The sequence below is a fragment of the Microplitis mediator genome, chromosome 2 (assembly GCF_029852145.1).
Source record: "Microplitis mediator isolate UGA2020A chromosome 2, iyMicMedi2.1, whole genome shotgun sequence".
Taxonomy (NCBI): Eukaryota; Metazoa; Arthropoda; class Insecta; order Hymenoptera; family Braconidae; genus Microplitis; species Microplitis mediator.
The window spans coordinates 8384713-8407325 of NC_079970.1; the positions used below are offsets into that span (position 1 = coordinate 8384713).

The window sequence follows — 22613 nt, forward strand, 5'->3', positions numbered from 1 at the left end:
AGTTAAGTCTAAACCAACGCGAAAACTCATGTATTTGATATCTGTGTAAAAAAAAAGTCGAGTTTGTCTTGTGAAATAAGGCTCTAAATTTCGACTTAGTAAACCTAGTCTAAATCAAGTTTTATTTTTGACCAGGGTTCAATTCCTAGTGCAAAACATTTATTGCGCTAAGAAATTATTTACATCTGTGTACTGAAATAAGTTATTTTTATCTTTTAATAAATGAATAATTAGCCGTAATAGTTAAAGAAATATGTGATAATATTGTAGTTGAATTCCAATCCCAGTGGATCAATTAGTCATAGAGAATCTATTTCATAATCTGGTTAGGAGTATTAATAAAATAAGCTTTTATAATATGTTATCTGATCGATTAATTGGACTCGTAATAGGTCGATGTTCATAATGATACTTGAGATATCTCGATTGCCTTCCTCATACATATTCGCAGAACATACAGGATGCATGATCATTCGTCTACCTGCTCGTATCTCAACCAACTTTGTATGCATATATAATCCTAAAAGTATGAGGGAGTGAGAGATATAACGAGTTCAAGAAGATTAAAGGAGCTAAATTATTGCAAGTAAGGAAGAGAATGAGAGTGAGAGAGAAAGAGAGTAAGAGTAAGTCTACGACTACGATAGAATCTAAGAGAAACACGATATCTCAAGTCTGTATGCAAGCACGAGTCACGGATAATGTTCGCAGCATTTTCAAAGTCATTTATTATATTACGATAGATTATTGTGTGGATTTCAGGGTGACATATGGAGACATGCAGACCCTTTCAATTTCCGTGATTGCGCATTCGATTTTACTTCTTATAAATTATAATTATTTAAGGTATTTAAATTTATGTTTATATTAATTAAATATATGTATTATGACAATGTATTAATATTGATATGGATTATGTTAATAAAAAATACAATGGTAGTTCTCCATTTTGAATTAACAATTACTTTAAATTAAAATATTTAAATGTCTTTATCTACAATATTTTCATTAAGTTTCTATTTATAGATTTTTATAGTTTTTATAGCAATTAAACAATCCTACTTGTCCTTACGGTGAAGTTTCATTGTATTTTAATAAAATGTCGCAATTAGTCGAGAAGATTTCAAAAATACCATTGATTCAAAAATGTATGTATGTATAAGATTTAACATACTTTGCCATATCGATAGCGCCCATAGTTCTAATCGGATGTTAATGAAATTTGGAAGTTACTTTCGAACAACCATTGTCTCATTCAAATTAGAAAATTAGCAGAATCAGTGAATATTTTATAAATAGAGGCAAATTGAGATTTTTTATATTGACAAAAAATGCTGCTTCTAAAACTTATTTACAAATAACTTTTAAATGGAAAAATACTTCCCTGATTAAACAAAACGATTCACTCAATGATGAAAGTGTATCTACATAGTAGTAAAATTGAATCGTTTTGAATCGTTTCTTTTAATCAGGGTTAGCTCATTACTGTAAAAAGACGTTAAGTCTAATCAAATTAGCTATACAGTTTAGTTGATTTATTTTTTATTTCATGATAATGTTCATCGATTTTACTGGATTTTGAAGATATTTCAGTGATAAATCTACTTCTATATCAGCAGCCGGATAGCTTTTTTTTTCAATTAAAACAAATACTAAAATATTAATAAAATTATATAATGTTAAAGAAAGCATAACCTACAATTACGTGAATTTGTATAAAATATTAAAATAAAAAAAAATAATAATTAGTAGTCAGAATAAAATGTATAACTTTTTTTTATTTCATTTAAGTTATCTTTATCTGAACTACCAGTCAAGAGGCGTGTAATATCGATCCCGAGGGTCGATCGTTCAAATCGATAGTGAAGAATAAATATTGCCCGTCATCTTTTGTAGCTTCAATTGAAAATAAATACTAAAATGTTGATAAATAAAAAAAATTATAATAATATAACGAAATAAAATGGAAAAACAAAATTAAGCGGATTATTGCCGTGATACGATGAGCAAAGTCTTTGTGATCGAGACCTCACTGACATTTAATATCCGTGAATGGAATCATGCATGGTCCGACACGCGGATAAACGTTTCGCGATGTGTTACATATATATGTATACATAAATGCAATATACAGTCGTATTGTGAGGTATTGAACGCATAAAACGTTTTTACGCATATATGAGGTAGTGCGGAGTAGTTGTACCAAACTGGCCGGCGGGCAATACGGGCCCCTCGGAAGAAAATCTTGTGAATGAGCGTGTTTCCCATTCACTTTTAACCGTAGCCAAGCGGTAACGATGCAAACCGTCAAGTCTTTCGTTCTTCATCACATATGTGTGTATATCTATATACTCATGTGTGTTACATCTTAAGTCTTCACTTTTTTATCATCATAAATATTCTTTTATTTTTAATCTCCCTATCTTTTTTTTTTCTTCCACTTTTTCATCTTCTTCACAACTCATTAGTCGCTACTATTCTCATAACTAGAGTGACTACGTGCAAACTACCCGACACTAGACTAGTTGTAGCTAATTATCTCGTTACCGTTTATTTTAAACCATCGTCAATTTTGCGGTCATTACTGCAATCGCATACTCTTATTAGCAATACAACCATATTTTTCAAAATTATTTATCATTATTTATTACCATTACTTGAATTATCTTAATGATATATATAACCACAGCTACAGATTTTATAATACACGTGAATTATAATTTTTTTTTTTAAGCTTCTTTAATCGATAGTCTGCGACACAGGTGTAAAAATAATTGATGAAAATCAAATCACGTTATTTAATACCGATTTATTTTTTTTCTGATATTGATAAGTTACAGAAACTTATAATTGGAAAATATTATAATTTACTACAACTAAAATAGATACAAGTTTATTATGTACTTCGTGGGTGGTACAACGATTGTTAATAATTTTTCTTTTTTTTATTAGTTTTTGTTCGTCGACTGTAAATAGAGTTTAATGATAATAATAATAAGTATTATAGCTATCTCAGCTATGCAATTTTCAGGGTGCATCCGTTCTCAAGCCTGTCATTTCTTTACCTTATTTTATATCATTATTGTACTTTCTTATTTATTTTTCGTGAATCTTAAAAAAATGTTTACATGGGAATAACCTTGACTCTTGTAATTGACATAAATTTTATCAAGACACTAATTTTTTTTTATCAAATTTTTTTACGACTATTAAAATAAAAAAAAATAATCACATATTAGGACGATAAATCGAGTTCGAAAAATTTATTACTAATAATATATCTATTTACTTGAGTATATTTAAAAAGATAAAAATTGGACAGAGTTCTTTTTCTGGAACTAGAGTTATTCATAAGATAAAAGTCAATGCCGACTTCCTTAGTGAGTCATATCGATATTTTGCGGGAAAAACAATCAAAAGTGAAACTGTAACATTTTAATGCTCTTTGTCAGCAATGATAAATATTTCGTAGTATTTGATTATAAATGTTTCATTATTTAAACAAAATTAGACTTTTTTTCCTTTTAAATTAAACTTAATGAATAAATAGGTTCGATCTAAATTATCTTGGTATCAACAAATAATGATATGATGTAATGGTCGGTTGTTAATACCTACAGCTGGAGACTAATAAAAAAATATATATATAATACAGCTGATTAAAGAAACATACGTAACATATTAAAGAATGAATATCAAATGTATGTATTATCTATTTAAAAATAAGTGTATAAAATTATCAATAATAAACACAGTACTCACCTAATCGTTATTATCCAGCTAGACTCACGTTTGCCATGCGAGTTTACTACCCTTATGTCTGACGAAAATCTACGCAAGTCCACTTGCTAATATTTTTTCACCCGTCCGCCCAGCACCACTCGTTAAATTCAACTTTGTGCCGTAAATTTATCATAGATATTTAGATTAATTTACGAATAACTATATATATATGAAGATACAATAAATCCTTTAACTTAAATATCTATAGACATTTACACTTTACGGTCAATATAATTTTATAATAGAATGAATGACGATTAATAGTTCATAATTTAATCACTAACGAATGAAAAAATATTTTAATTACCACAATTGTTTATGACATTCACGTCAAATTGTTTAAATATTTAAGAGTAGAAATATTTGTGTAACAATTATTATTTAAGTATTTTATTGCAATAAAATTAGTTCATAAATTGTAAACAATTTATAATTTAATGATTAATGGCACTGTATTTAAAATTCTGGATTGTGGGCGGTTCGTGGCTCATTGTCGGAACCCATCCTTGCGCGTTCACGTCCCAAGAAGAGACTGAAATATTTTACGGAGTTTTATGAATATAAAAGCTCTTGCTGTTAGATTAAGTCGGTATACTGCAGATAGGAAGGGGAATTTATTGTGTAATTTTGACGCTAGGGGGAGCAGTTACGGGTAAATGCTGAAAGACTTGTTGATACGATAGTTCCCTATACTTTGTAGATGTTTATAACGAAATCTACTTTGACAACCTTGTCGGAGGTCAAGCATACCCTGATAGCCATCCTAACCGTAAGTTAACTACAAGCTACTGCCGTATTCTAAAGGTAACTTAAAGGAAAGTGTTGGAAAGCAAGCAGTTACTTTTAAGTTGACAGTAAATTGTCTGTAACTTGAATTCAATTTGACTACAAGTATTACTGTCAGACAATGACGTTAAGTTGATTGAAAGTTTCATTTCAAATCGACGGCAAGTTTTTCTGTCAAGTTACATTCAAGCCACTGCCGTATTCTAAAGCCAACTTAAAGCAAAGTATTATCCAGCCAAGCTTGCCAGAAACTTTCTCGTTAAGTTAGCCGAAAATATTTAACTGCAGACCCTACTGAGTAAGGTGTAGCTATCAGGGTAAACATATCCAATTAGAATACGGCAGTTACTTGAAGTTAACTTGTGGATAAGATGGCTATCAGGGTAAAAAGTCTGCCGGCTGTTCGATAAAAACATATGATGTTGTTATCATCGGTCGTTACGGTAGAAATCTCTGCAAGTGTTATTCCTGATAACTAAGTGTTGGTGGTAAGTTGGAGTCAATCTACGCCCACAATTGGTCACCAAGATAAATACAATAAGTTGAAGCTAACTTGTTGATCAATTTGAATGTAACTTTCTGTGTCAATTTGTCTTTAGATTCCGGTAGTAGAATGAAGTGAATTTCTAGTTCAAGCTATATTTATATTACAGCCAATAGTTGAATAGTCAGATGTTGACCGCAAGTTGACGACATAGTGAACAAAACGTTGCTCCACATTCTTTCGCTAAGAAAGTCAGGCTTTCTGGGTTGAGAATATCTTTCGAAATAATGAACCGATTTTGACGTTAAAGGTGACATTCGATGCAGTTTTTTAACCACTAACGTTAAAAAAAATCTGAAAACTGACTGATCCTGCAGATCAGTCCAGAAATTTCCCACTGTTTGCGACCTTAAAGAGCTAATAGATTTGAGTAGTATCGAAGTCTTCGCTAGGTAAATAAAAACTGTAAACTTTAAGAGCAATACGCTTATTTTTATTAACTGCCCCCCTGCTTAATTTGAATTCGGGAATTTGGGGGGAAGAAAGGATGAATAATTACACTGTAAATAATTGCGGAGAATTCGTTTGATGATAATAGATACTGGTCATCGGTTCTTGATACTTTATTATTCTATAATTTTGTTGTTTTATTATTTTACATGAGTTTCAGGCTTTATTATATTTACATCGTATCGTCCCCCTGTTTGAAAATATTGATTGAAAAGAATTAAAAATGATGAAATTCGAATTCTTTTCAATCAGTATTTTTAATCAGGGCCAAGTGATGATTAGTTTATTATCATAATATCGAGTAATTTACAACTTTTACAAGCTCTGGGTGAAAAAAAAAGTAAGTTCAAAAAGTAAAACCTGACTACTAGAAAGTCACAGTCTAAAATTTTTCGTCTATTATATAAACACTTGTAATATATTTTAATTTATTTAATACATATTCATAGTGATAGCCGTGGTCATATGCCACTTTACCCTGAAACTTATAATTGCCTACTACTGTAAGAATGTATTGTTTTGTTAGGGTAGGTAATATATGACCACGACTATCCTCTGAATATCATTATAAAGTATTAAATACATTGAAATATATTATGTGTGTTTATATAATAGATGAAAAATATTGAATAGTTATTGTATATAATAATTTTAGTTGAGAATATTTTCTTGTTGCATACTTTTTATATCGTTAGTAGTTGGGTTTTAGTTTTTGAACTTAATCTTTATTTAAATTATTTTCGACTTATAATTTTATGATAATTCTAGTATACAAATAATTTTGGGTAGGTTTAGAGAGAAAATATGTTTGGTTCATATCTGAGGCGTGACTTTAGAAATTATTGCCAATTATCAGGCGCATACAAGCAAAGCCGCGAGTAACAGCTAACAATATATATATTTTTGAAATGTGCTAAATAACTCTTATCTTTGGTACCCACCCAGCATCATTACAAAAACAACTTTTTATTTCATTTCATGGTTTTATGTATTCTAGAGCGAACCATATTTAAATTGATGTGACTTCACATAGGTTATAACCAGCGGACCACCAAGATGGCGCTTCCGACGATACCTTATTTGTCAAATTATAATAAGTAATTTAGAAGTTATGAGGAAACAGAGGAACATACATACATACCGGGCAAATTCATAACTTTTTGTTTGCTTCGCTGGAGTCGGGTCATAAAGCTTGGTAGTGACTCAATTCAGCAAGGTAAGATTCAAAGCAATTTTGAGCAGATTATCAAGAGTTTTATTTCATTTTGAGCATGGAATACACTGGGTTTTTATTTTGGTGGAGACTTAATTGTATTACTTACTCGGGATTCAATTCAAAAAAAGTCAATCAAATCTAAATAGACTTGCTTTCCATTTATTGGACTTTAATCGAAGAAGTTGAAATCTTATTTTGACATTGCGGGCATATCGGAGAGTTATCAGGAATGATAGACATTAAAAATATTATTAATTTCTTGATTATTTTGAATTTAGAAAACACCCAAAATAGCACGTCGAAGCCGGCAGATATAAAAACTAAACTAAATGTTGCACAATATATTAACTGTCGTAATGGGCATTCCCATTCACATGCCCTTATAATGTCCTCATCGTCGATGTAGAAGAACATGTACAGACTTAACAATGACAAGGCAATCATGAGTATTTCTCTCATGCTGGAACAACATAAATATTAAGAAAATTTATTTATAATCTGAATTATTATCGCTGTGAGACAAATTTGCAAGTAGACTCACCCAAGTAGTGAGAAATATTTACGTCGATATTTCCAGTCTTCTAGACCGGCACAAGGAGAATATGGTATTGCCGAGAAAGTAACAGACATAGAAAAACCCAGTATTAGACCATACATAGAATAAGCTTCTTCGTCATCTGATTTCATCCAGTACACAACGAGCATAAGAAAAACTTCCATAAAACCTGTGGTAAAAAAAAAAAATGGTCTATCTATATTTATATATACATTAGGGGAAGGGAGTAGGTAGACAAAACGGGGTCTCCTCAAAATTTTATTTAAAAAAATTTTCTATTTTACATTGTTTTTAAACATTCCAAAATCACTTTTGTAAATATAATTGAGCGTTATTTTGAATTTATTTTGTTAAACTTTTCCAAAAATCAATTGTCGGTCGAAAAATATTAATTAGTTTAGTTTTATGATAAAAACTATTCAAAATTTGTTTTTCTTTTTTTGTATCCAGTAATCATGTAAAATAAAATTTTTCTTCATGTAAATTACTTAAAAAAAAATTTAACAATCAAATTCATTTAAAATCCAGAATTTTTTTTTTCACCTATTTTAGGGGGTACCCCATATTGCCCGCAAAAATGAAATTTTTTTTTTTTAACGGTAAATGAAAATTTTTTCTATTTACTTTGAATATCATTAAAAAACAAAAAAAGATTTAGTATATTTGAGTCCTCGAAAACTTGGTATTTCCTTAAGTACCCCGTTTTGCCCCTCCCTCCCCTATATATATGAATATATATATATATATATATATATATATATGAATATATATATATATATATATATATATATGAATATATATATATATATATATATATATATATATATATATATATATATATTATAGGTGTACACTTATTATTGTTTTCTGCAAAAAACTCCATATTATTATTAACATGACATGACGATACATGATTATTCATTTTCACACGAAAATTGAACTTAAAAAACTTTCTTTTTATAAACGTTTTTTCGAAATTAAAATAACTTCAAATGTTAAAATATAATGAATAATTAAACTATTGAAATTTATTTTTGACTACAAAAACATTTTTAACTATGTTAATCCAATAATTTTTTAATGCATAATCGTGATGGATGTTGACTTACTTACGAAAAGAAGATGCTTTATGATTATGGAAAGATCTAATTTTTGCTCATTAGAAGTTTTCTTAGTGAGCTCATTTGTGCTGTTTTCAATACGTTCTTCAGCCTTCATTGTCCCACTTAACTTATTCATAATTTATAAACCAATTAACAGAAAAACTTATTAATTTTATAAACTTTTTATTTTGTAGAGAGAACTGCAGTACGCTTCTCGGTGGTTTGACCAATACTAAAATTGTACTATTACAAACTACGTTACTATTCTATTTATAGGCCACAGATAGGGCGTCGACTAATGATTTTTTCAAATACAGGGCGAACCAATTTCGACTAATCTAACTTCAGAGCCCTTTTCCAAGTTGGGGGCTATAGTATTTGAGAGAATATTTTGGATCAATACCCGAATTCTAAGATAATTTTGGGTTTTAGTTTAAGCCATCACCATTGAGGGAGTAGGAATGAAGGAAATGGGTTTTTCGATTTTTTTGGTAGTATTTAGAGTCGTTTAAGGACGTTCATCCATGAGACTTGATAGTAGATAAAAATTTTTATTTTTTAGTTTTGATAAGTTTAGGTATATACTAATTTTTCCTAAAAATTTGGAAGCTCGTTATGGATCATTTTGAAAAGTTATTAACGATTGAAAATTAAATTTTTAACATACAGTCTTATGGCAGATCAGATTTTTTTTTTTGTTTTAAATTTCATACTTATATTATTTAAGTAAATACCATAATAAATATTGTTTTAAAATATTCTTTGAAATATATAGTTTAGAGATTTGTTATAAAAAGTTAGTGTTATCGAATTTTTTAACTAATTATTAATTTTTTAAACTGAGATACTGAAAATTATTTAGGTGAACTTTCCACCATATTGAAAACTGGCAACAGCGCACTGCACCGAAAGCTACACATACACATATACACACGTTGAAAGTGTCAAAATATGGAAATGATCTGATCAAATTTCAAATCTGTATCATTAAAAATTACGATGAATTTTTCTTTTTCTTTCGCGGTTGCCTGCAAATCAGTCAAACTTGTTTATTTACTAAATCAATAATTATATGAACAACCATAAAACTCACCCATGAATCATTTTTTGACTTCTATAAAATTTTCCGAGGACATTTAATTTGGAATTTATAGTTCAAGCCTGGTAATAAATATCGAAATCATATATTTTATCAATATAATTTCAATAATGATTCCTAGTATCAATTTTGATATACATTAATTCTACAGCGATATGAATGATTTACATCGTTAAACTTTATTAGACGAATACGATTCATAAATTTAGAACCTAAATCATACCAATTCTCTCTGTTTATAGTCTCTTTCGATTATCATCTAATGTCATCTAACTTGTTCTTTAGTTTAAAACATATCATCAGCAAAAAATTGAGAAAATCCAGTTTTTAATGTTTTTCTCGGATATTTCATATGTTCTTGCTCTGACCTAAGTCAAAACTCACTCAAATCTTGATTTTGATCACTGACATCAATTTCTGCCTCGATACATTTATTTCATTGAACATAATCGAGAGTAAAAATTTGAAAACCGCTTCTTCATTAATAATTTTCGATTCTTAACTTGTCAAACTTTAGCAAAAAACGTAATGTTAGAGCTTGAAAAGCTCATAAAAAATAATCCCAGGTAATAGCATTTTCGAGCTCGAGGAGCTCAAAAATATATTCACAGTAATGTTTTCAAGCTCCCTGAGCTCGAAAACAGCGGCAAGTTTTGGGGCTGGCCCGCAGGGTCAACCGACGCCCAGATTTTTTTTTTTTTTTATTGAAAAAAAAGATGTTAAGTGCAAATACACTATTTCCGGACCTTTATAATCCCATGGACTTCAAATTTATTAAAAAAAAAAAAGTATTTAGCTGACATAATCAGTTTTATTCAAATTTTTATTTTGTTATTTTAACCACAATATAATCGATTGTCCTAAAAGAGCTTTAATCAATAAATTATTCAAATTCATTGTAGTATAGAAAAAAAAATAATTTTTCTGTAGCAAATTTTTTTTCAGGTTGTCCATTATGCCAGATATCGCAGATCAGCCAAAAATATCTTTAAAATATCAGAGGTATCATGATTTGACCGAAAATGAAAAAAAAAAATTTTTTACGAAATTTTTGAGAAGGGCCGCCGTGCCCTAGCGGGCCGTCGTGCCCCGGTCTCCCCTAACTCGCAAAATAAATTTATAAACCGAAAGAACGGATTACCATGTACACTAATAGAAAGATTTCTTACTGTTTAAGAAACCATTTCTTAAACATCATTTTTTTGTATTCAACAAATATTTTTTACTATTTAAGAAATTATTTTTTAATAGTTAAGAAATCATGCCTTAAGAAATGTTTAGAAGAAAAGATGAAGCGAAGTCATTTTCATTTTAAACAAGAAATGCATCGTTTAAATTCGGCTATGATTAATTACATACAGAAGATGGAAGACATGGCATCAAAGACTCGTTATAAGGCCTAAAAATTTCATTTGCCCATCGAGGGTTATATCCCGAGTCGAAATTTTTTTTTAAATTAAATCCTGTTTCAACCTAGTATCGTTTTTAGTCTGAACGTCTGGGTGAAATAAGTTTTAGAAGATAGAGAACTCCATTGAAATTAAACCCTATTTCACTCCAGTAGCGACTACATACGTTCGTTTCCAGGCGAGTTAGGTTGAGGAAGGGTTTTAATTCCCGGACATTATATATAATCATATATTAAAACTTCCAATATATAGCTATGTATAAAAATTTCAACTGAATTAAAAAAATCGAGGCGTGCAAAAGACACTCGACTTTTTTCTTTTTAACTTCCCGCTAAGATAATCGACGATTTTCGAAAAATTGGGAAGTTATTGTTTTCACCCCGATTTTCAAAAGTCGAGTTTTCATCAGATGTCGACGTTTTGAGGTCCTAGGAAGCTATTCTGACAATTTTCAGAATGATGTCCGAGTGTATGTATGTATGTATGTATGTATGTATGTATGTGTGTGTGTGTGTGTGTGTGTGTGTGTGTGTGTGTGTGTGTGTATGTGTGTGTGTGTGTGTGTGTGTGTGTGTGTGTGTGTGTGTGTATGTGTGTGTGTGTGTGTGTGTGTGTGTGTGTGTGTGTGTGTGTGTGTGTGTGTGTCTAAACTCTTTGTAACTTTTTAACTAATGAATCGAGTTGGATGGTTGGGGTGGCAATCGAAAGAGCTTGTTGGCCCTCAACTTTTCTGAAAATTTCAGATCATTTGATCGAGTAGACTCGAAAATATTGGCGAATTACGAAAAAAAAAAAATTTTCTTTTTTAGTTTTTTAGTGATTTCTCAGAAACGGCTTGAACGATCGACTTCAAAATCTAATCAGATCTAGAACTTTATAAGCCGTGTCGAATGCCACCTCAACCATCTCAATCGGTTAATTTGTTCGAGAGATATCGTTGGCGATAGAAATGATAAAAAACAGTTTTTTTCGATTATCTTTGAAGTGACTTATCCGATCAATTTCGAAATTTAATCAGCTCTAGAATTCAAGAAAACGCGCCGATTGCCACCTCAAACGTCAAAATCGGTTGATTAGTTCAAAAGATATCGGCGCTGAAAAGTTAAAAAAATAACATTTTATGTTATTTTTTCCAGATAAATCAAAATATAATGTGCTAAAATATGTCTGAAATCATACCAACTCTTTCTCTTTATAGTCTCTTCCGATCATCAAATAATGTCATATAACTTGTTCCTTAGTTTTAAACATATTGTCAGCAAAAAATTGAAAAACCCAGTCTTTAATGTTTTTCTCGGATATTCCATATATAATTGCTCTGACCTAAGTCAAAACTTATTCAAATCTTGATTTTGATCACTGACATTGATTTCTGCCTCAACATATTTATTTCAGAAAACATAATCGATAATAAAAATTTAAAAGCCGCTCATTCATTAATGATTTTCGATTCTTAACTTTTCCAACTCTAGCAAAAAACGTAACTTGGTAGAGCTTGAAAAGCTCATAAAAAAATGATTCCATGTAATAGCATTTTCGAGCTCGAAAATATATTCACAGTGATGTTTTCAAGCTCCTGGAGCTCGAAAACAGCGGGAAGTTTTGGGGCTGGCCCACAGGGTCAATCGACGCCCAGATTTTTTTTTTTTTTTTGTTCCATCATTTTGGTAATGCGGGAATTATCAGATATGTAATTAGTTTAATTTCTAATCTAGTAGAAATTTTTTACTTCGAGTAAAAACGCTAGAATTATAAACGAACCGCACACGCTCAAGAAAGATTCGAACCCGGGACCGAACGAACGAAAGGCCGACGCTTTAACGACTAGGCTACGCTACCGACAATGACTAGTAACTTTTAAAACAGCATAATATAATTGAAAATCTATTACTAGTAATAACGAAAAAATTTCTTATTTTTTTTTTGTAAGCTATAAAATCCGGTATGTAAGTAATTGTGATATGTGTAATTTTGGTTTTGTAGTTATGTATAAAATTGTTTAAAAAGTATATAGGCTCTATATATGGCCATGTATGGTCATATGTAATTTGTTTTTTTTTAATTTTTTTTTAAATACCATAATTTTATTTAATAAAAAATACTATGGCCGAAAACAGGCTGATTTAACTGTTGGCCAAATTTCGGCCTGTTTTCGGCCAAAGATTTTCACTCACGATAATTTCATTGAAAAAAAACATTCTGGCCAAAAACAGGCCGATTCAACTGTCGGCCAGATATATATCTCGAAAATTGAGCTGGCGGTTTACAATTTCATTTTCCCATTTAAAATACGTGTAAAAAATTTTTGTTCCAATTTTAAATTTCTCATCCTTATAGTAAATTAAATTACCTACAAAAATGCCCTCAATAGTCATGCCTGTAACTACAATATGAAAAAAGTTACAATCCCCCAAAGTTCAAAGAAGAAATAATTTTTCTTTTATGTATAATTATTGATTTTACTTTTTTGTTATTAATTGGTGGTATTTTTTTCGGCTAATTTTAATTTTCAAACTTCCATATAACAGCTATTTTTATGCAAGAAATGTTTATAAAATTTGAAAATTTTATTGAAGATTTTATATACATGAAAAGAAAATTATGGCAGCGGTTCCCATAATTTTGTGAAATTTTTTCCTATACCATCATAGGAATTACGACCATAAATTATAGGAGCGGTTCCTATAATTATAGGAATGTTTCCCATAATTATCGGAATAGTTCCTATAATTATGGGAATGATACCCATAACACTATAGGAATGGTTCCTATAATTTATAGGAATACTTCCTATAATATTATGGGAATCATTCCTATAATTTATGGGAATGGTACCCATACTATTATAGGAACCATTCCCATAATATTATGGGAATAGTTCCCATACTATTATAGGAACCATTTCTATAATATTATGGAAATGGTTCCCATATTATCATGAAAAAATTAATTTAAAGAAGTGTGGTAATCACTTCTACAATACACAGAAATATTATTAAACATAAAAACAAAAATTCAAACATTGAAAAAAAAAATCGTATTTGGCAAAAAAACATTAAAATTTTTAACAAGAATTTTTTGTCAGCACAAAATATTCAAGAAAATTCAAATTTTGGGAAATTTCTACATTATTGTGCAAAAAAAAAATTTTATGATATTATAGGGAAGGTTCCCATAACATTATGGGAATAGTTCCCATAATATTATAGGAATAGTTCCTATACCAATATGGGAACCATTCCCATAATGGTATGGGAACTATTCCCATATCATTATGGAAACCATTCCCATAATGGTATGGGAACTATTCTCATACTATTATGGGGATGGTTCCCATAATTTATGGGAACCATCCCTATAGTAGTATAGGTACTATTCCCATACCAGTATGGGAACCATTCCCATAATGCATAGCAAAATTTCCCATAATTTTCATTCCGTGTAGAAGATTGCAAATTAAAACTAAAAGAAAAAAATACCACCAATTAATAATAAAAAAGTAAAAATAATAATTGTACATAAAAGAAAAATTTTTTTTTTAACTTTGGGGGCTTGTAACTTGTTTTATATTGCAGTTACGAGCATGACTATTTAAGCCATTTCTATAGGGAATTTAATTTCCTATGAAGGTGTCAAATTCGAAATTGGAAAAAGAATTTATTTATAGAGACATGACAATATTAATTTATAAGATAATATATTTATATGACAGATATTTTTGTTAAATGAATTTCATTGAATTGATATATAAATACTTTATTTTAAAGTAGTTGAGCTGGGACACCAATTTTTGACCCTATGCAATTTGTGGACACTTAATTTGACATTTAAAGAGTATAAAAAATATTCTTACTAATAAATGTAATCAAAGTATTTGTCGATAAGACGTAAACATCTGTGATGTTTTTACTTTGTATTAATCGTCTTATCAAAATTATTAATGTCCAAAACTGATACCGGTATCCAGAACCGGTACTTTATATATAAGTATATAAAAATATTCCAATCTATACTTAGTTCATTCCAATTGATTTAATTTTTAATTTATAATTTATGAATTTATGAAACCTAATCCTAGTTTACGCAGTTGTACATAAATCCATCATAATTATTGCGTAATTATAAAAATACATATGAGACTAATAATACATTATTGTTGTCCAAGTTGATCCTTCAGAGTAAAGTTAATTTTTTTAAATGAATTAATTCGATAATTATATCATGAGTGAATTATTACAATTGGCTTCAGAGTTTTAAAAGTTTACGCTTTAATAAAATATATAGGAGTGGAAAAATGATAAGGGATAAGAAATTGAGAATCATTTTTTTTATTGTTATTACAACATAAAGTTATTATTACTATTATAGCTTACTATTATTACTATTACAGCTTATATATTTTTACAATCTTTCGTAGTAAATATTAAATACAAACAACTAATTTAACTCTTGAAATAGTACAATTTTAAATTTCAATATCGGGTTTAGTTTACATTCTAAACTTTTAGTTATTTTTAATTCGGAGACACGGTAGTGCCAAGTACACGTTAAAATATGCACATGTGTGAGTGTCATAGCGCGAGTCTACCATCTCCTTACCGGAGGCTGAACGGTCTTTGGCTTTCTACGGTGAAAGTTCATTAAATGTCGTACCCTCTTTTTTTCATGTGAGGGTTGAATAATTTTTTCTAAATCATTATTTGACAAGCAGAAATACAATTTTCTGATAAAAGTATCTGGAAGTTGTAATTCATAAAATATGTTATAAATAATTTCCTTAGAATCCTTTATGCAACTAACTCTTTTAAAAACTCTTAGCAATTTATAAAAAAGCATATTGTCATATATAGGATACTCTGGGAAAATAGGTTCACTAGGTTCACGTTTGAGTATACTCACCAAATCAACAAACATCATGTAATGTACCAAGTAATAAATATTTTCATGTAAAACCTCCATAAATGTGATATTACTGCCTTCTATTTTATTTTTTTTCATTTTTTCAACTTCTGACCGACACTCAGCTAAATAATGATCGAATTCTCCTGTACTAACAGCTTTAATGTTTCGATCACATACGTAAAAACCCGCAGCTATTAATTTTACGATGTGTAGCTTAATAGTTGAAATATCATGTGGATAATATCCTAATTTGAACGAAGACTCGATAGCTAATTTATTATCAGAATCCAGAGCATTAACATCAACACCGACATCAAGCAGATAACTCATAGTATCTACATCGCGATTGTTTCTTGTGAGAGCGTAATGAAGTAACAATTGGGATTTGAAGAATGTAAACAAATTAATATAATTATTATTATTATTATTATTATTAACATCAATCGTATCGGCAAATTCAAATAGCCACTCATATAACATTTTCCAATTTCCAAACCAAATAGCGAAATGAAAAATTGTTGTAGTCCTACCACTGACTTCTATTGTACAAAAAAGATCAGGCGCATATTTTATAAATGCATCCATGGCATCATTGTCTTTATTCGTAACAGCAAGGGTGATAGGAGTGACTCCATCTCTAGATTTAATATTAACGTTAGCATTGTTATCTAGTAATAATTTTACGACCTTCATATTTGCTCTCTGGACGGCAAGGGTCAATGCAGTTTCATAACAGGGCCGATAAGAAACTTCCCACCTGACATTAATATCTACGCCATTTTCTACCATATATTTGATAATATCGTAATTTCCAGATTCTACGGCATCGTATAATATCGGTCGTTCAGATGCTGGAATTCGTTGGTGTATATCAGCACCAAGTTCTATTAACTTTTTGAAAATTCGATAATTCCCGACTCGCACAGCTGTACGTAGAGTATTCCCAACATCTCGGTGTGTATTATTAATCTTGAAATTTAAGGTTGTTAAATTATTTATGTAATCTTCGTCTTGAGATTCAATAGCGCGATTGAGATCATGGGCTTTGATGATTACATTTTCGAATTCAGATTGTCGTATTCTTGATTCTTGCATTCTCGATCTTTGCTTGCTTGATTTTTGCATTCTTACTTTTCGTATTTGTGATGCGGACTTGTAACACGTGGCGTTATTACCGCTTGACGAAAGAAACAAGAATTTTTTTCACCTGATGAATTCCGCTATAGAAAAAAAATTGATGAAAGTTTAGTTTTATTCAAGTCAAAAATCATACACTGATCGAAAAATTCATAAGATGTAAAAACAACTCATAAATAATATATAAAAAATAGTCGTAGCGCAATATAAATATACAATGCAGTATATGTATGAAAAATACAGACATTAATTAACATATATATATTTCTTTTTCAAGCGAATAACTTTTAATTTTCGTGACCAGTGCATACAAATATTATAAAATTTTTAATTAATATAATATATTTAATCAAATATTTACTTACCTCAGATGTGTAGAAATGATTTATTGTTTAAAATATTGAATGTTCAAATTTCCAGTTTACAATTGAGTTTTGAAACACGTGTTACGATTGATGAACTTACAATAGGCGGGACAAGAGAAACTGTTCAGAATTTTTCTGACCACATTAAGCCCTTAGTGAGATTCTACCTGGGGTACTCAAGTAATTACAACTTTTACACATACTATACATTTCCTTTACTCTCAAAGCCCTCAAGAATGATATTGTGTTCGACAAAGACCATCTGCCCCGGAATATAAAATTTTTTCGTTGAAAAAATTTATATAAATCATCAATGTTTCATTGGATACAGGTAAAAACTAAAGGATGCAGTCATTTAAAAAAATTACTTGCAGAAATATTTTTAACTTCCCGCTAAGAAAATTGTACATTTTCAATAATTCGGGAAGTTATTGTTTTCACCCCGATTTTCGAAAATCGAATTCCCATCAGATGTCGACGTTTCGAGGTCCTAGGAAGCTGTTCTGACTATTTTCAAAATGATGTCCGGGCGTGCGTGTATGTGTAAACTCTTAGTAACTTTTTAACTAATGAATCGATTTGGATGGTTAAGGCGGCAATCGAAAGAGCTTGTTGGCCATCAACTTTCCCAAAAATTTCAGATCATTTGATCATGTAGACTTGAAAATATTGGCGAATTACGAAAAAAAAATTTTTTTTTTGTTAGTTTTTTAGTGATTTCTCATAAACGACTTGAACGATCGACTTCAAAATCCAATCAGCTCAAGAATTTGATAAAACGCGTCGATTGCCGCCTTAGCCACCTCAATCGGTTAATTTGTTCGAAAGATATCGCAGGAGAAAAAAATAGTAAAAAACAGTTTTTTGCGAATATCTCTGAAACAACTCAACTAAACAATTCCAAAATCTGATCAGCTTTAGAATTTATTAAAACGCGTCGATTGCCACCTCAACCATCAAGAAATGCTAAAAAACGTTTTTTTTCGAAAACACTGGCATACTTAAGTACTTTCGAGCTCAAATGTGTTCACAACAATGTTTTCGAGCTCCTTGAACTCGAATAGCGGGAAGTTTTAGGGCTGACCCACAGGGTCAACCGACAGACAGATTTTTTTTCTTCTTTTTTATCCAATAAACATGTAAAATATAATTTTTCTTCATGTAAATTACTTAAAAACAAATTCAACTTAATCAAATTCGTTTAAAATCTAGAAATTTTTTTTTTTTACCTTTTTTAGGGGGTACCCCACTTTGCCCGCAGAAATGAAAAATTTTTTTTTTCAACGGTAACTGAAAATTTCTTTAATTCACTATGAATATCATTAAAAAAAAAAAAGATTTAGTGTATTTAAGTCCTCGAAAACTTGGTATTTCCTTAAGTACCCCCTTTTGCCTCTCCCTCCCCTACTTGTTATTAATACCTAGTCTTCTGTTTGATTTAAATTTTAGAATTTGGAGATTAGGAACGGGGAATGATGACACAAAAAAAAAAAAAAATTATCAGATTATCAGTGTTGACATTTCATTGTTTTATTATTTTACATGAGCATCTCACAATATTATATTCAAATATTGTCCAAGTAGTGATAAGTTTATTATTATAACAACGTGTAATTTATAATCTTGTTGAATGTTGAATCAAAAATACAGTTTGGTGGTCACTCAGTTCACCTCGTTCGTCTCGCTTGCACTATAGTGACGTCTGATAGTTCGAATAGCGAAAATGCTCATAACGGGAATGCTGACGAGTTAAAATTAAAAGCAGTTTTGATCAGAATATCTAAAGTTTTATTTTATTCAGGAATATCTACAGTTTTTATTTTAAGTCATGATCAAATTGAAGTAGATTTAGATTTGATTGATTCATTCGACTTTCATCGAAGCAAATGGAATCTCAGCTTGACAATGAGGGCATTCCAAAGAATTCTTTTGAAAAGTGGTCATTAAGACCATCAGAAACCACTCTATTACTTTAAATCTACGACATACCCAAAATAGAACTTTAATTACAACAGATACAATAGCAAAACTAACTGTCATGCTTGCTAATAACTGTCCTAATGGGCCTCTCCATCTATATATTGTTATCACATCTCTTTCGGGCCTGAAGAACGATACGTACTGAGTTGAAAGCATGAGTACAGACAAGATTACGTGTTTTATGCTGGAACAAAAAAAAATATTAAAAGAATGTACTAATAATCTAAATTATTTTCGCCGTTAGAACAATTTGTAAGTGCACTTACCCGATCAGATGGATAAATTTGCATCTTTTTTCCCAGTCTATTATATTACCACATGGAGCATATGACATTATCGTTACAGAAACAGATATGAACATACCTATCAGTACTCCAGGTTGTGAACAATGTCTGCGATCTAATATCATGAAGATAATGTTTACAATATCATATTCCGGCAACAAACCTTTAGTAAAAGAAAAAAAAAATATATGTATATGTTTATGTACAAATGTATATATACCTGCATAGATATATATATTTAAAGTGTTGAAAGCATTCGTATTAACTAATAATTACAAACACGATGAACTATACAGTATTTGCTAACAAATCAATATATTTAACGATAATAAATGAATATTTAAACTGAAATATTAATAATAAAATTAGTGAAAATTCATAAACGCATATTGTTTTGTCATTAGCTATTTGATTGATTATTTATTTTTGTTATCGAAAAGTGAAAATCAAAAATTTAATGGCGACCCCAACCGACAATTGTAGAATTTAATCGATCATCGATCGATTACAGTACGTCCCTGATTAAAAACTCCGATTGAAACCGCTGATTTCCGATTGAATCCGATTGAAATCCGATAGACTTTCAATCGGAATTAATTGGTTTCAATCGGAGTTTTTAATCAGGGGTGGTAAGTAATTTATATATATATCAAGTTCAAATAAATTCGACAAAATATCATTACATGATAATGCATGATTACATGATTAATACATATTAATTTTCAAACAAAGAATAGATGAAAAAAATTTCCTCTTTGCAAGAGATTTTTTCCTTAGTAGAATAAATTTAGGTGTTAAAACAAATATGAATAATTTGAATATATAAATTACATCTTGGCTATAAAAGATACGTAACTACATTGATCGAAAGATTTTTTCATGCATAATTGTGATGGATAATGTTAACTTACAGCAGAAGGTAATAAGAGCGGCCGTGAGATTACTATATTTTATATTATTAGAAGCTTTCTTAGTGAGCACATCTGTGCTTTTCTCAACACGTTCTTCAGTCTTCATGATCCCACTTAACTTATCTAAATTTATGAATCCAATAACAGAAAAATTGATCAAATTTGTAAATGCCTTTACTTCAAGTTCGCTGTAGTGTACTCCTCGATGGTTCCACTGAGACTAATATTGCAGTCACACAACGCATCGTGCTAGTTTATTTATAGGCCACATGCAATGCGTAGGATATAGATTTTTTTTGGATACTCGACGAAATAATTTTAACTAGAACAACCCCAGAGCCCTTTTCAAAGTTAGGGACCATAATATTTGAGGGAAAAAATAGTTTGGATCAATACACGAAATACAAGACAAGTTTGGGTTTTGGTTTAGGTCATCACCACTGAGGGAACATCCATGAAGGAAATGCAATTTTGGATTTTTTTCTTAATATTTTTAAATAATTAAAATTATGGAATTTATATTTTTAAATTTTAAATCTGAATCAATTACAATTATGAAGAATTTTTTTTTCTTTTTAACTTTCCGCTATGAAAATCGACGATTTCGAAAAATACGGGAATAAGTCGCATCATTGTCTTTACCCCGATTTTTGAAAATCGAATTTTCAACGGATGCCGACGTTTTGAGGTTCTGGAAAGCTATTCTGTGCATGCGTGCGTGTGTGTATGTGTGTGCGATCTGAATGCTTCCCATACGGAAAAAATATATATCCGGATGTATATGGGCAAATCTGGAATATGTTACATATATGTTGCATATATGTAACATATTCCAGATTTGCCCGGATATATCCTTATATATATTTTTTTCGTATGGGTTATATAGCTTTTTAAGTAATCAACTGATTCGGGATCGTTCTTGCGACAATTCAGATTTTTTTTTGTTATTGGAATTATTACTCTTTTGTGTGTTGCCTACAAGTCTGTCGAACTTGATTTTTTATAAAACCAACAATTATATGATAACCATAAATTTCACCGATATATCATTTTTTGACTTCTGTAAAATTTTCCGAACACATTTAATTCGGAGTTTACTGTAAAAGTTCCAGTATACTAATGTTTATCGAAAACCTGAAGAATTAAAAAAAAATAAACTTAAAAACTGAGTGCTCCTGGGGATCAGCCTCACTCATGTTGAATTTCTATCAGAGTTAGAACTCAAATTTTCTTAAAAATTAATATTTCAATGAAGCTGCTAAGTTTCGATGAAATTAACTACATCTATGCATGAAACTGAAAAAATTCAAACCGTGTAATGTATACTAAAATAATAATAATGCCAAGGAAATTAATGAAAGACTTAGGATTATTTAGACTTAATAAGTTGAATAGAAATATTAATTGTAGTATCGCAGTCTTCACTAGGTGGCCTCAAATTATAAATATTTCATACGTAGTACGAGCAATTGAGTGTACATATTGAATTTTAAGTCTCTCATCGGCACAGAAAAACGACTGTTCTATTATCCATTCTACTTAATATATCATTTAATTTCATAAAAATAGCCGCCTTTGAACGATCTCGATTTTATTCATTTATTTAATGAAGTTGATAAGACTATTGAACAGATGGTCATAGTTTTAGTTATGACAAACAACTCCAAAAAATAAAATGTTACTTTTGACTATTAAAAATTGAAAAAAAAAATTTTTTTTCTTTTAGTTATAAAGTATTCAAACTCGAACAGCCAATTTTACATTTGCAAATATAGAAGTTTTTATAAAATTTGTCATTTACTGAAATATAATTTATTACTTCTATCAAAATTCATTAAATATCTGTGAAAAGAATAGGAGATCCATTATACATAATTAATATTCCGATAATATAAAATAGTAATTACAATCAAACAAAAATTATTTCTTTTCTATTTATTAAATTTTCAACTACACAGTTGAAAAATTTATGTTCAATTGAACACAAATCACATGTCCCAAACGGTCCACTCAATTTTGTGTCCAATAATTTAACACATTATACTTGTGTCTAACAATAATACTGGTTTAAAACTTGTTAAGATCAGA

General features: G+C 29.8%; 5 protein-coding genes across 7 annotated transcripts in view; 1 reads left to right on the forward strand and 4 right to left on the reverse strand.

Annotated features, from left to right (window-relative positions):
- The window catches only part of LOC130663924 (GAS2-like protein pickled eggs), a 59069-nt gene extending 54750 nt beyond the window's left edge, over nt 1-4319 (reverse strand). For both annotated transcript variants that reach the window (XM_057463496.1, XM_057463495.1), the window contains exon 1: nt 3763-4319. The gene's annotated coding sequence lies outside the window, so the exon portion shown is untranslated. The remainder of the gene's footprint in view (nt 1-3762) is intronic.
- Nucleotides 1-22613, forward strand: part of LOC130663926 (uncharacterized) — a 168966-nt gene that overhangs the window by 80447 nt on the left and 65906 nt on the right. The gene's annotated exons all lie outside the window — the stretch shown is intronic.
- On the reverse strand, nt 5671-8649 carry LOC130663927 (uncharacterized). Its single transcript, XM_057463504.1, has 3 exons — nt 8445-8649; nt 7321-7504; nt 5671-7239 (listed from the first exon to the last, which is right to left on the reverse strand). Exons 1-3 carry the CDS (start codon nt 8572-8574, stop codon nt 6939-6941), a joined length of 615 nt encoding a protein of 204 aa, XP_057319487.1. The 5' UTR covers nt 8575-8649; the 3' UTR covers nt 5671-6938.
- LOC130664195 (uncharacterized) lies at nt 15531-16973 on the reverse strand. The gene has a single exon (XM_057464016.1). It carries the CDS (start codon nt 16971-16973, stop codon nt 15531-15533), a length of 1443 nt encoding a protein of 480 aa, XP_057319999.1.
- On the reverse strand, nt 18903-20725 carry LOC130663928 (uncharacterized). Its single transcript, XM_057463505.1, has 3 exons — nt 20526-20725; nt 19597-19777; nt 18903-19514 (listed from the first exon to the last, which is right to left on the reverse strand). Exons 1-3 carry the CDS (start codon nt 20629-20631, stop codon nt 19214-19216), a joined length of 588 nt encoding a protein of 195 aa, XP_057319488.1. The 5' UTR covers nt 20632-20725; the 3' UTR covers nt 18903-19213.